The 12,620-nt window shown below is 40.3% G+C and overlaps 2 protein-coding genes across 2 annotated transcripts; both read left to right on the forward strand.

Annotated features, from left to right (window-relative positions):
- The first annotated feature begins 654 nt into the window (after positions 1 to 654).
- LOC139653909 (leukotriene B4 receptor 1-like) lies at positions 655 to 1,683 on the forward strand. Its single transcript, XM_071530924.1, has one exon. It carries the CDS (start codon positions 655 to 657, stop codon positions 1,681 to 1,683), a length of 1,029 nt encoding a protein of 342 aa, XP_071387025.1.
- A 1,804-nt stretch (positions 1,684 to 3,487) lies between these two features.
- LOC139653986 (leukotriene B4 receptor 1) lies at positions 3,488 to 5,463 on the forward strand. The gene has a single exon (XM_071531009.1). It carries the CDS (start codon positions 3,516 to 3,518, stop codon positions 4,599 to 4,601), a length of 1,086 nt encoding a protein of 361 aa, XP_071387110.1. The 5' UTR covers positions 3,488 to 3,515; the 3' UTR covers positions 4,602 to 5,463.
- The last annotated feature ends 7,157 nt before the right edge of the window (positions 5,464 to 12,620 follow it).

Genomic DNA, 12,620 nt, shown 5'->3' on the forward strand with positions numbered 1-12,620 from the left:
CATTCCCTTTAAAGGATGAGAGTCCAGACCGGCTGCACCAAAAAAAAAGCTTCTCCCAAGAGGAAACTGATGTACTCGTCCAGGAGGGGCAGAGTTGCAAGGCACTGATGATGTGGAATTTACGTTTCTGGAGATGATGAAATTCCTGTCGCTATGCTTTCCATGCGTAATGATGCACATCGACAGCTTTATGTTGCAAGACAATGATTCACACAATCTTCACATGTGCATTAAACCTAACTATAACATGAATAAAGCACTAAAGCACTAGAATTAAAAAAAATGACCAATGCCTCTTCTTCTTGACTGCCTAAGAATAGCATAACGAGTAGAGAGAAAACATCTAAATGAACCTTGAACTTTTCCCCACTATAATATCTTCAGAATGATAGGCGGGTAGGCTATCCACTTTATTGTGATTTTATGCATCCCATTGGTTTTGGGGTTTCAACTTCAACTTTAATCTGACACTCATTTCCCAGGCTTCCACAGTCTATGATTTAATTTGGGTAATAATCATTTGAGCAACTATAAAAGACCTTTGACTTGTTTATTAGTCACGCAAGGTAAATCATTACATGGCCATCAAATTATCAGTTACTTTCAGTTCTTACCTGTTGTGTTATAGAGAAGTGAAGGCTAAAAATAAAAAAAATGAGCGTCTCGTCCGCTTCAGAGAATGCTACAGGCTTTGCGGTAGATCAGCTGTCTGCTATAGGTGGTCCAGTTTCCAGTGTGATCCTGGGCCTGTCCTTCCTGGTGGGGGTTCCGGGGAACCTGCTGGTGATCTGGACTATCCTGAGACACGTCACGCAGCGCTCCCACACCGTGGCGCTCATCCTGCACCTGGCTGCCGCTGACCTACTGGTGCTCATCACCCTGCCTCTGTGGATCTACTCCCTGGCGTACTCCTGGGTCTTCGGAGAGGCCTCCTGCAAGGCCATGGTGTACATCATCAAAGTCTGCATGTTCAGCAGTGTCTTCTTCATCACCCTCATGAGCGTGGAGCGCTTTCTGTTCATCCGGTATCCTTTTGAGATGCAGGCATGGAAGGACACGACCATTATGGACACATTTCTAGGAGTCGTGTGGCTCCTGGCTTTCCTTTTGGGAGTTCCTGCCATACTGACCCAGCGTGTGGATACAATTGGTGGGACTGAGCAGTGTCTTGGCATGGAGTACAGCTCTGTGGCACAAGAGATGATCTGCTTATGCCTGGACACTTTGGGGGGCTTTGTAGCTCCCTTCACCATCCTTGGTATCTGTTACTGTCTTGTAGCTACCAAGCTCAAGGGCATGCATCTCGAACACAAACAGAAATCCATGGTTCTCATCAGCAGTGTGGTGATAGCTTTCACACTGTGTTGGTTGCCTTACCATATCATCAACATTATTGATCTGGTTTGCATCCTAACACGGGACACAAACGATGGAGCTAGATGTGCACCGGAGAGTTTAATCTTCATCTCTGGGGCCCTTACCTTCATTAGCAGCTCAGTGAATCCTGTGCTGTACGCTCTCATTGCTAAGAATTTCCGAGGGAGTCTCCAGGAGACCCGATTGGTCAGGCTGTTCCAGGAAGTGGCCACTCACACCAACAAACTTAGGGAACAAGTAGTACAGTATCAGATTGGCAAGAGGGCAACAAAACCACAGACAGAGCAGATGTCTGACACTGTGTGAGAAAAAAGTGTGACAGTGTGAAACTGTGACTGTGACATTTTTTTTTTCTCGACAATGCTTGGTTTGTTCAATATAACATGAAGACTAGGGAGGAATGTTGTTTTCCCTCAGCTTTAGCTCAATTAGCTTCCGTAGTAGTTAATTAAGGGAATAGATTTCATAATGGAGGCCTTCATATGAACAACAACATAGGTCTGATTTAAGGTTTGGGCTGACTGATGTTTACAAATATCACTATCCTAAGACTGCACATTGCAATATTGCACTGACTCATAAAGACAGCAGAGGTTGTATCTGGTGATGCATAGCGTTCACACTCCAAATGATGTAGGTTGAATAGAAAACTGAGCATATTAGCTGTTCAAAAAAATGAAAGTTGTTTGGCTCTTTGTCTGAAGACCAGTTATTTTCCAGGGGAATACCATATCCTCCCATCCTTTTTCAACTACACCCCTAGGTGTCACTGATGAATACATATGATTATGATCTAGGCTATATGTTTCTCTAAATGGGTATGATAGTTACTTGTGATATAGTCTTAAGTTTTAAATGTGATTTTCTGCACTGTATGTAATATTTTTTGAGGACCTCATGCTTACATTGTCCAAGTGACAAAATGCTAAAATACTAACCTTCAAATGGTGAGGCCTCTGTCTTTTTTAGTTGAGAAATTAAATGAAATACCTCACTTAATGCTGACTTAATGTTTTGAAAACTAATAAAATTGTTTCATTTTGAATTATTTTGCACATTAGTAAAACTTGATCACAGTAACCCAGATTTTGAAGTAGGACTGTTTTACATGATGAAGTTTCTTGCCTGTTTGTGTGAAAGAAGAAATGTCTAAATAATTTATTGTTCTTTGGAGCTGATATTTCAGTTGAATCATTATCAGTTGTATCATATTGGTGATATTAGTTTCAAATGATCTATCGCAGTTCCAAGTAAATAGAATAAATAAATAAATGTCTATGGGCTCCAACAATGTTTTCTGTGTTTTGATAAAGTGAATCTGTGTCCTATAAGAAACATGGCAAAAATCAGGATTCTAAGAGACATTAAATTACAATAGATGCTGAGGTGAAATAATATCATTAGAAGTCATTCATAATCCAAGCCTCCAGGCATGAGGTTAGACTTACTCCTGTGACAATGAAATGTTGGAAGAGCTTGTTAAATACAGAACCATGGAGGGCATCAAGGTTGGACCCTTCGTGGTTTACTTATGGGGTGAACAGTCCCATTGTGGCTTTGTTAAATCTCATCTATGAATACATCACTTTCTGGTTGGAAATCTATTTATGAGTCGATTTATGCATTACCATCAAGAGGCAAAACCTGAAGCTGTTTAGTTTACAAATAACTGCAGATTAACATTGTGAACTGACAGAATGTTTGAATTTTTACATCTAAATGAATCATGGTAGTGCTAGAAGCACTGTTTTATAAAATATGATGCATATAAACACAAAGTTGCTCCCCCAGTTGAGATCACTGGTACAACATATTAGTGTAAGATATGTAAATTTGTTTAGGGTGGATTTTTTTATCCATTTAATCTCCTTGACTATATCATTTGGACCACATTTCACAGAGCAACTTAATTTCCTTTAACACCCTAATCCAAGATCTGAGCTCTAAAACTTGACTTGCTCATTGTCTCTCGTGACACAAGGGCCAGATGGATGAATCACCTCTCCGTCTCTCAGATGGCCCTGTGAGAAACCCCTTTCCTGTTCACTCTACACTTAAAGGGAAGTGAAGGCTTGCTTGTGCAGCACTTTTTTTTTTGTCTTCATGAGGACACCACTGGCAGCACACACGCATGCAGCATGAACCTCTCAGTGGATCTGCCTCCTTCCGAAGACATGGCCCCTGAGGAGTTTGCTGGCGGGACAGCGGCGTCTTGTGTGATCCTGGGCCTGTCCTTCCTGGTGGGGGCTCCGGGGAACCTGCTGGTGATCTGGACTATCCTGAGACACGTCACGCAGCGCTCCCACACCGTGGTGCTCATCCTGCACCTGGCTGCTGCTGACCTACTGGTGCTCATCACGCTGCCTCTGTGGATCTACTCCCTGGTGTACTCCTGGGTCTTTGGAGAGGCCTCCTGCAAGGCCATGGTGTTCGTCATCAACGCCTGTATGTACAGCAGCGTCTTCCTCATCACCCTCATGAGCGTGGAGCGCTTTGTGGCCGTGCGACACCCGTTTGCCTCAGCTGACTGGAGGAGAAAAAAAGCCCTGAATAAAGTGCTGCTGGCCCTGTGGGCTGCAGCGTTTTTGTTCAGCATACCTGTCATCCCAACCCAGATGGTGGACGGACACAGCGGGGAGGAGCAGTGTCTGTACCGGCTGTACACCTCAGACAGCCAGGAGACGGTGTGTGTGCTGCTGGAGACTCTAGTGGGCTACATTGTACCCCTCTCCATCCTGGTGGTTTGCTATGGCTGCCTGTACAGCCGCATCACTCAGATGACCTTCAAGTCCAAGCGCAAGTCCACGGTCCTGATCGCCAGCGTGGTGGTGGTGTTCGCCGTGTGTTGGACGCCGCATCATGTGGGCAACGTCCTCTCACTTGTCTACCTTGCCATTAAAAACTCCTACCACGATGCGGCAGATAATGTGGAGAGCGCGAGGAACACAATGACCATTATCGCTGGAGCCATGGTCTTCATCAGCAGCACCGTCAACCCCATCCTCTACATGTTTGCGGCACGCTCGTTCCGCAGCTCGCTGCGGGACACGGGGATCCAGAAGCTCTTCCGCCACATCTCCAGCACCTCCCCAGGTGAGGGCAATAGAGAGTTGTCCTTTGTGTCCAAGAGACAGAGCCATCAGACCAACAGTTCTCAGTGTCTATCTGAGTCCAAAGACCAAATGGATGTTCTAATAAACATGTGTGAAAATGGTCCAACTTGACATTGTAAATGTATGGGTTGGTGTATATGTTGTGTGTCTTGTAGATATTTTTGTATTATATATTTTCACACAAAGCAATTTTAAGTAACGCTTTATTTTCCAGGTCTGTAATTTCCTATTAATTTCCTAGAAAAGAGTTGATATGTAACTGTCAACTTTTTGGGAAGTTTCGTGGAAAGCACCATGACGTTTTGTACTAATTATCGGGAAAATGGGGAAGAGTTGAATTAGTCAATTAAACTCTTCCCCCATTTTCCCGAGGTGGAACCACCTAAAGTTTAGGTGGTTCCAACAAGGAACCATAAAATGATGTAGTAGTTATACAGAAAATGGAAGAGGTCATTTTGGTGGATAAGAAACTTAATTTCTAAAAATAAATAAATAAATAAAAGAGCTTGATTTAGAAACCTAAGTAATTATTCACTTATACAGAAATTAGTGGAAGCAATTATTTTTGGTATTTGTTGAATTATTTACTTCTCTGTAATTTATAACCTTACAGGAAGACAGACATAACAGTTTTTGTCTGTTCAGCTGACATGTTGACCAGCTCTTTTAGAAATTAACAGTATCTTATCAACTCCACCAAACTGACCTCTTTCATCTTCTATGTTTTTTTTTTTTTAAGAAATTAACAGCTACATATCAGCTCCAGAAAAATAAAGTGTTACCCAATTTGACCTTAAATTAAGCTCATTTTCAGGCCACTTTTGTTGAATTAAAACACAGACAATTACATGATGTTAGTTACATGATGAAATGTGTCCCACTTTGTAAATGACCTAGACAAAATACTGTAATGTTGTTTTTATTGTGACTGTAGAGAATATATTTATAATTATACTATTAATGCAAGCATTAGAACTACTTACATTTATTTCCTATAATATGCACTAATAGCATAATAAATGGTACCATATGCATGAAATGAAACGTTTTTGTTTTGTATTATTTTATTGAAGCCATACAAACGCTGTAATTAATTGTTTGCTTGTATTATTGATTACTTTTGCAAAGTTTTGGGAACACAATTAGCACAGTGTGTTTTCAGCTAGTTACCTTGTGGCTGTGTCTCCCTCTATTTATTTTTGACCCCTCTGCCACAGATAGTTCATATTTTACACTGCTTTGGTTGTCATGATGGATGATGGAAACAACACATTTTCAATATTCCAAAACCTTTCTGTTTTAGGGCCATTATGATTGTGAGTGAGATTGATTAACTTACATAACATATTTTGTACAAAACTCCTAGTATTATTTCTTATTCAATTTAAAAAACAAAAACAAAAACAAAAACAAATAAGAATGACTACTGTTGTAAAATAATGATTTTGCACTGCTGGTGACAAGTCTAAATCTGTCATGGTTCACTTCAGATTCCTGCGACAGCAACACTCATGCTTTCAACTTCCTCCCTATCCGGAGATTGCAAAATGAAAAACTGCATGTGTTCCCTTTGGGGAGCAGTAAAAAGCGGAATCATGTCTTACTGTTTGCCACAGTCGTATAGAAATTAAACCCACAATGTTTTTGCAAAGGGCTTTAGTGTCAGCTAAATCTATGATATTTTTAAAAGCGAGGTACAGATGTGTATTTATAATGTTCTGTTGTAAAAGCAAACTGAGTTTGTTTGTTGCCATGACCACATAACAGTTGTCCTCACCATTAGGTGGCAGTGTCAGCACTGTATTTTCAATGAAGGAATTTTGATACATTCTCTGTACAGCTTCATAATGGTAACATGTATCCCTATTTGACTTTGTTATTGTGTGTTTTTATTTTAACCTTTATTTAACCAGGGAAGGGTTTTGTCGGGCACAGATTCTCTTTTTCATCCCCACCCTGCTTTCTCATCACTGACTGCCTCGTCTCATACAGCTTACACACACTCACAGTTGGTGCCTGTTATGCTAAAGGGCCCTTGAAGAAGGGAAGAAGCCCAGAAGACTTTCTTTCTATACATTTAACTGACTGACAAAATGATTTATATATGAGCTGACTAAGCACCCGAGTCTCTGTCTTAGCCTGTTCTTATAAACTTTGTTCTGTGCGCCACACCTTCGTCCAACATACAACACTTTCACACTGCACACATAATCACAAAAACACGCATGTTTAACCATGGTGGTTGGATTTCTGTGCTCATAGTGTGAGAAAACCTGGCAGAGATGCAGGGAGGCTTGTGTCAACACAACCCAATCACATGAGCACACTGTAGGTTTTGTATGTTGTTGTTCACCTGCCTCCAGTACAGTACATTTGGATGTATTACAAATGCGTGTGTTATAATATCATATAATTCCTGTGTCTCCAACAAATACTTCACAAGTTTTGGATGTATCACAGCATATTATATGATATTATGATTATAATATGGGTTACTATGTGCTACTATGTATACTTATGATGCATTACAATTCTTAATCTTAACATGGCTCACAGCTTTTCTGGGCAACTCAAAGTAGATTGGACTGTTGTTGTACTTAACTTAGGGAGGATGATTCAGTTGTCCAGTACACAGACCTGAAAAAAGATATGATCTTAAACATTTGGAACCAGTTGATGTGTGCTTTATTATTTTTTTTCCTATAAAACTCCTACAAACTCAAAAAATTAACACCTCATTAGTATGCTGTGTTAAATTCCATGACATGATAATTGTCCTGCCAGGGTAAATGAAATAATATAAGTTGCTTCTTATTTTTCTAAACATATCAGTATCACAAATCATAGGTCTGATTTGTGATACTGGTTGGAGCTGAAAGTTGAATAAACCAGAGTGATAGTGCTCATCACCTTGGGGCTTTTGATTAATGGTGAGTCAGGATTAGTGTAACTGTGATAGTGGAAAAATACAGTGAGTAAATAGTGTGTCACAAATTACGTGCGGGGAGCGGTCACACAAGAAAACATAGCTGACTCTGAGACATGAAGGGCCTCTTCTTCCAGAATGAGGAAGCAACCATCTGTGTGTGAGACGAGATCAGCAGTGTGGGATATGTCTGGTATATCCTCCTCCCTTCATTACTGGAGGAGACCCAGAGTATACTTACATTTACAGAATACCTACAGTATATTAGGCATATTAGAGTGTAACTACTGTTATTGTGTGTGAAATACATTTTATTTTTCTTGAATGGATGCATTGTCATTTATGCTCTGAATGGTTTTCAGCATTGTATAGCCAATGAAAACTAGTCAAACACCACTGTGGGGTTTCAAAAAAGCAAGCAATAGCAGCTGCTCATCCATCTGCTTAACTGCCGTTGGCACACATGAATCTTGGGGTCACAGTGTATGTCGACTTTTAGCAGTATACAAACATCTATCAGTAGCAAGTGCATGAAGTAAAACAATTTATTCAGATTTACAGGCAGTAATTTATTATTATCATCTACAATATCATCAACCATTATTTTAAGATGTGTGGAAATGTATCTTTTTGTAAATATGATCTCAAGATGAAAAGTCTTTTTTCCCTTCAAACATGCCTCTGGGTAATCATACAAGCAATATTTTTTTTCATATAGTATGATCACTGAATTTCTTTCAGCAATTTTATCATTCATTTTTTGTAATCAGATTACTGTAATCCCTTTAAATGTCCCCAACCCTGCCATCAATACACACAACAGGACAAGACCGTGAATCTTGGCCATCTCTCAACTTCATTCATAATTGTTGATTGCCACAATTCACATCTATATTTGCTGTTGGAAGAGTGGAAGACATCTGAACAGCATTTAGACCACATGATACTAAAACTCACCACTAGAACCAAAACAAATAAAATATTTTCTCGGCACGGTGGCTTGTCAATGGTACAGGTTCTCACCAGTTACACCTGCTGAAGGAAGCCCTCAGCATGTTGGCATAGTGCCACAGAGAGACAACATGCATAAGCATGTCTCCGATGTGGTGCCATGTAGATAAGTGTTCTTTGTTGTTGTTGTTGTTGTTGCATACGGTTGGTAATAGTCTAGGTTTTCAGCCGAAGTATCTCCCTGTGTGTGTTTCCCTCTACTTCTCACAGCAGGGAGGAATGACGGGTCACAAGAGAGACTCTGTGAATGAGTCTTCGGGGTGGGGGACTTAGACGAGTGAAAGGAGGTGAAGAGAGAAAAAGCCTTGCACTCACTATCATCTCTTGGCCCATAGCTACCTACACAGCAGGAAAGGGAGTGTCAGGCGCAACAAAACACGGCATTCTGGGAACCAGGCCAGAGACTAGACTAGTGAAAACTCTAAACAGGCCAGTAGGGACCTGTTAAGTTTTTTTGTATTTTGTTTACAAAGTTATTGTAAATTCTAGGTGGTATATAGCTGTTCTTATGAAAGTAATGGCACGTTTTAATACCAACAGCTGTTCCGGTGCCTACATATAAATATACTCATGCATAGTTTTGCAAGAGACTAAGAAACTTCACACATGTGGCCATACAAACCCCTCCACAAAGACATATTAGTTTTTATTTTTACCGCATGATCTTGTATTCACTTTGAGTGATGTTATATATCACTGTGTGAGTGTGAAGCATGGCAGTGCTGAAAAGGAGCATGAACGCTCGCTCTGCCAATTTCAATTGGAATGATTTAAGGTTAAATTCAAGGTTGAATTTAGGTGTGTGTGTGTGTGTGTGTGTGTGTGTGTTGTTTCTGTGGCTTTATGGAAGTAATGTATAATATCATAATTTGATGTGAAATTTCTATCCACACTGCCTCAAAATGTTGCCCATGTATCATTGTGTTAAGACAGTGTATCTACATACAGTAGTTTAATCCTCTGTTCTCCAGATGTTAGATGTTGACCATCTCTGGAGGCATTAAGGAGTTAAGGAGCTTCTCGGTATGAAATGAGAGCTGGTGGTGTTGTTGCATGTTGGCCTGCATTCTCCTGCTGCACTTGGAGAGTTGTCAGAACCACTGGCAGTGTCAGTAAAACAGCCAGCTGGGTGTTGCTGGTGAGAGGTTTGACGATACGTAGAGCCTGGCAAAGGGGTTGTATCCAGTCAGATCCAGGCCATCTGGCACATCCATGTGTATGGCCTTTATGATTTCACTTTAATTTTGTGATGTGAACATAGGCATCCACACACTGCAAATCTGTGCAAAAATCATTTATTGCGAGCTTTCAGTCAGGAGACCTTCTTCAAGGCATTGAATGCCTTGACTTCATGCCTTGAAGAAGGCCTCCTGACAGAAAGCTCGCAATGAATGATTTTTGCACAGATTTGCAGTGTGCAGATGCCTTTTTCAAGCGTATAATTCTCTCTAAATCGCTTTAAAGATTTTAGAGTCAAAGTAATCACATAATGATCACTTCCATGTGTCTTTGCGCCTCTGTGGTTCCCAAAAGTAATAGAAAGCAATTATATTACATTTATAATGTCAAATTGCTGATTTAAATTTTTAGCATGCAATTTGTCAATCGCTCTGTAATAGATTAGATTTGGACTCTCTTATTAAATATGTACTCTATTTGGATCACAGCTGAAGACATTTAAGAATCCATGAATCAGAAGTTACTTCCTCTCATGTACAATGCTAATTCCACTGTGCTTCCCTTTTCCCAAGGGACACTAGGCACACAGTGTTGTGGCTGGCTTTGATGTGTTTTCTGCAGTTGGTATCACAACAGAGATGTAAGGTGTATCTTTTGATCTGGAGTCAGGTGCAGCTCCTCCTCCCTCTGGCTCTATATTTTGTGTTTCACAGCAGAGAATCATCATTGTCATATTTGTATATGAATGTGTTTGTGATGTTTTTCCATCAGTACTGGTTGATCCCTCATATTCATTATGGCCAACAAGGTCCACTTTTGTCATTTATTGTGTTCCCTCATGCTACAGCCATGATGCACCTGCCACTTGTAGATGAACTTCCTTTTTTAAATGTTGCAATCTAGAACTCAAAACTTGTGTCTTCCATCGCCATTCCTTGAGCTTTCTGTTACTTGAAATTTTAATTTCCAGCAATTCCTATTGAGGACAGTATTGCAGTAGGAATTCAGTACTACTTGTGCAGTAAAAAGTTAGGCTTCTATGATGACTAAATCTCTAATGTGCATTGCCAATGGGTAATACTCTGTTATCATCACTCTCATTTTCTCAAATGATCCCCTTAGCTTCCATAAATAGAGACTGATGCTGCAAAGAAGCAGAATGATGGAAGCTCTTTTGGGCTTCATATATCAGCTGGGTTTGGTGGATGTCAATTAGTGGTGTAGAGGATATATACACAGGTGTACATGATATGGTCCTCTTTTTATTGGTATTCAAAGTGTACTCACTTATCAGCCTAATAACCACTAAAATGTACAAGATAGTGATTACAGTATATCCACCTCACCTAAGCAGTATACCCATCTCCCGAACTATTTATTGCCTTACTTGGAAACAAAACACATCCTCATTTCAACTCTGCTCATATCTACAGGGAAGGATCTAGGTGTTCCAGCTTATTGAGTAATATCCTTGCAGTGGTGCCTGTAAATACATTGTGTCTGTTTTTGAGGGTCTGAAAAATATTCTATTAACTTCAGTCAAATCTAATGGGCTCTGCCTGATGTTAATATAATTTGGTCCACTGCAATCAGATGTTTTTATTTGATTTTTCCTCTTTTATGGCAAAAGTGACACCATGGCAGACACCATGCTTTCACTTTTAACTGTGCTGGTGTTTCCTCACACTACTGATGTCTCTGGTGAGTGTGACAAGCGCACCACAAAACCTAATAATTACGGCCACTTTAGGTATTCCCAGTCCCAGGACAAAACCTGACATTCAGGCCCTACACATGACTTATGAATGCAACCACACTATCACTGATTTTCCTGAAAGGGTCCTACTGGACCTGGGACTGTTATCCTGGTTGTCCCACCTGACAATGCTGCAGCTTATCACAAAATTAAACTAAATGTATCTATTTTTGCACACATCACCCATGCTATGTGTTGGGGTATGGCAATGTCCTCAGCCCTAACGGTGCCAGTGTTGGGAAGTAGAAAGATGTTTGCTGGTACACATAGCCTGAAGCAGGTCAGTGTCCATACGGAAACCAATCCCTTACATTGGAATTGTATGTAACTGTATGTGCACCCACACTCCATAGTCTGTGATGCATCACATTAGAGTGTGGAGTTTCAGAAAGGTGGTCAGCATTTCTAACTCATTTGCACAGAAGAATACTTTTGACTATGCAATAATTTGCTAGCATTTGCCAGGTGCCTCACATCACATTAATTAAGATTATACACAAGAATTTCACTCTGCAAAATATATAGTTGTAGCTGCAGTTGTATAATCTGCAGAAACAACCATTATTATTATGGCTTCAACACAAAAGCTACAATGGTCTCAACTGGTGGTTCCTATATTGGATGGTCGGCAGAGGCACGAGCATACAGAGAATTCTTCTGTATTCATTTGAAAGTTAAAATACTACAGATAGTTTATACAAGGGCAGAGATGAAGAGAAGCACAGGATGAAACCAGAACACATATTCTTCAAGGATATGAATACATAGAGACTTATTCCCACTGTTATCCTTTAATGTGCAAAAGAACACACAACTGGCAAAAACACGGACAAGTGGTACAGGACCAGGACAAAAAATCTACACAAAAGTCACACCACACCCCCACTCATTTTTATCTCAGTCTCCTTGCACTGACCCCAGATAATGTCTATATGTTGTTAAAAAAGTATGAACTCCCTCTTATAACACATATTTTTAAGATCATGATTTGATGTAGACCTGGAGATACCTTAGTGCAGCACTACTTTGAATAGAGAATATTAAGAATTGCCTTAAATGTATTTAAAATTGACTTAAAATGTAAATCCTATCACAAATCACAACAGTATACACGCCTACTGCTGCTTCCTCTTTCAACGGATCTGACCAATGAGATTAGAGTATACACCTCCGCGTCCCGCCCTCACCTTTGCAAAGCAGCCAATAGAAAAGACCCGTGAGACTTCACTCCAGCAGAGGCTGAGCCATACAGGTAACT

Source organism: Centroberyx affinis, unplaced genomic scaffold (genome assembly GCF_046629955.1).
Source record: "Centroberyx affinis isolate AG114_WGS23_722 - 3 ecotype Tasmania unplaced genomic scaffold, CSIRO-AGI_Caff_v1 ptg000139l_1, whole genome shotgun sequence".
NCBI lineage: Eukaryota > Metazoa > Chordata > Actinopteri > Beryciformes > Berycidae > Centroberyx > Centroberyx affinis.

Bases quoted from the DNA above. Each gene is read 5' to 3' on its own strand.
- LOC139653909 (XM_071530924.1), top strand. From the start codon at position 655: ATGAGCGTCTCGTCCGCTTCAGAGAATGCTACAGGCTTTGCGGTAGAT.
- LOC139653986 (XM_071531009.1), top strand. From the start codon at position 3,516: ATGAACCTCTCAGTGGATCTGCCTCCTTCCGAAGACATGGCCCCTGAG.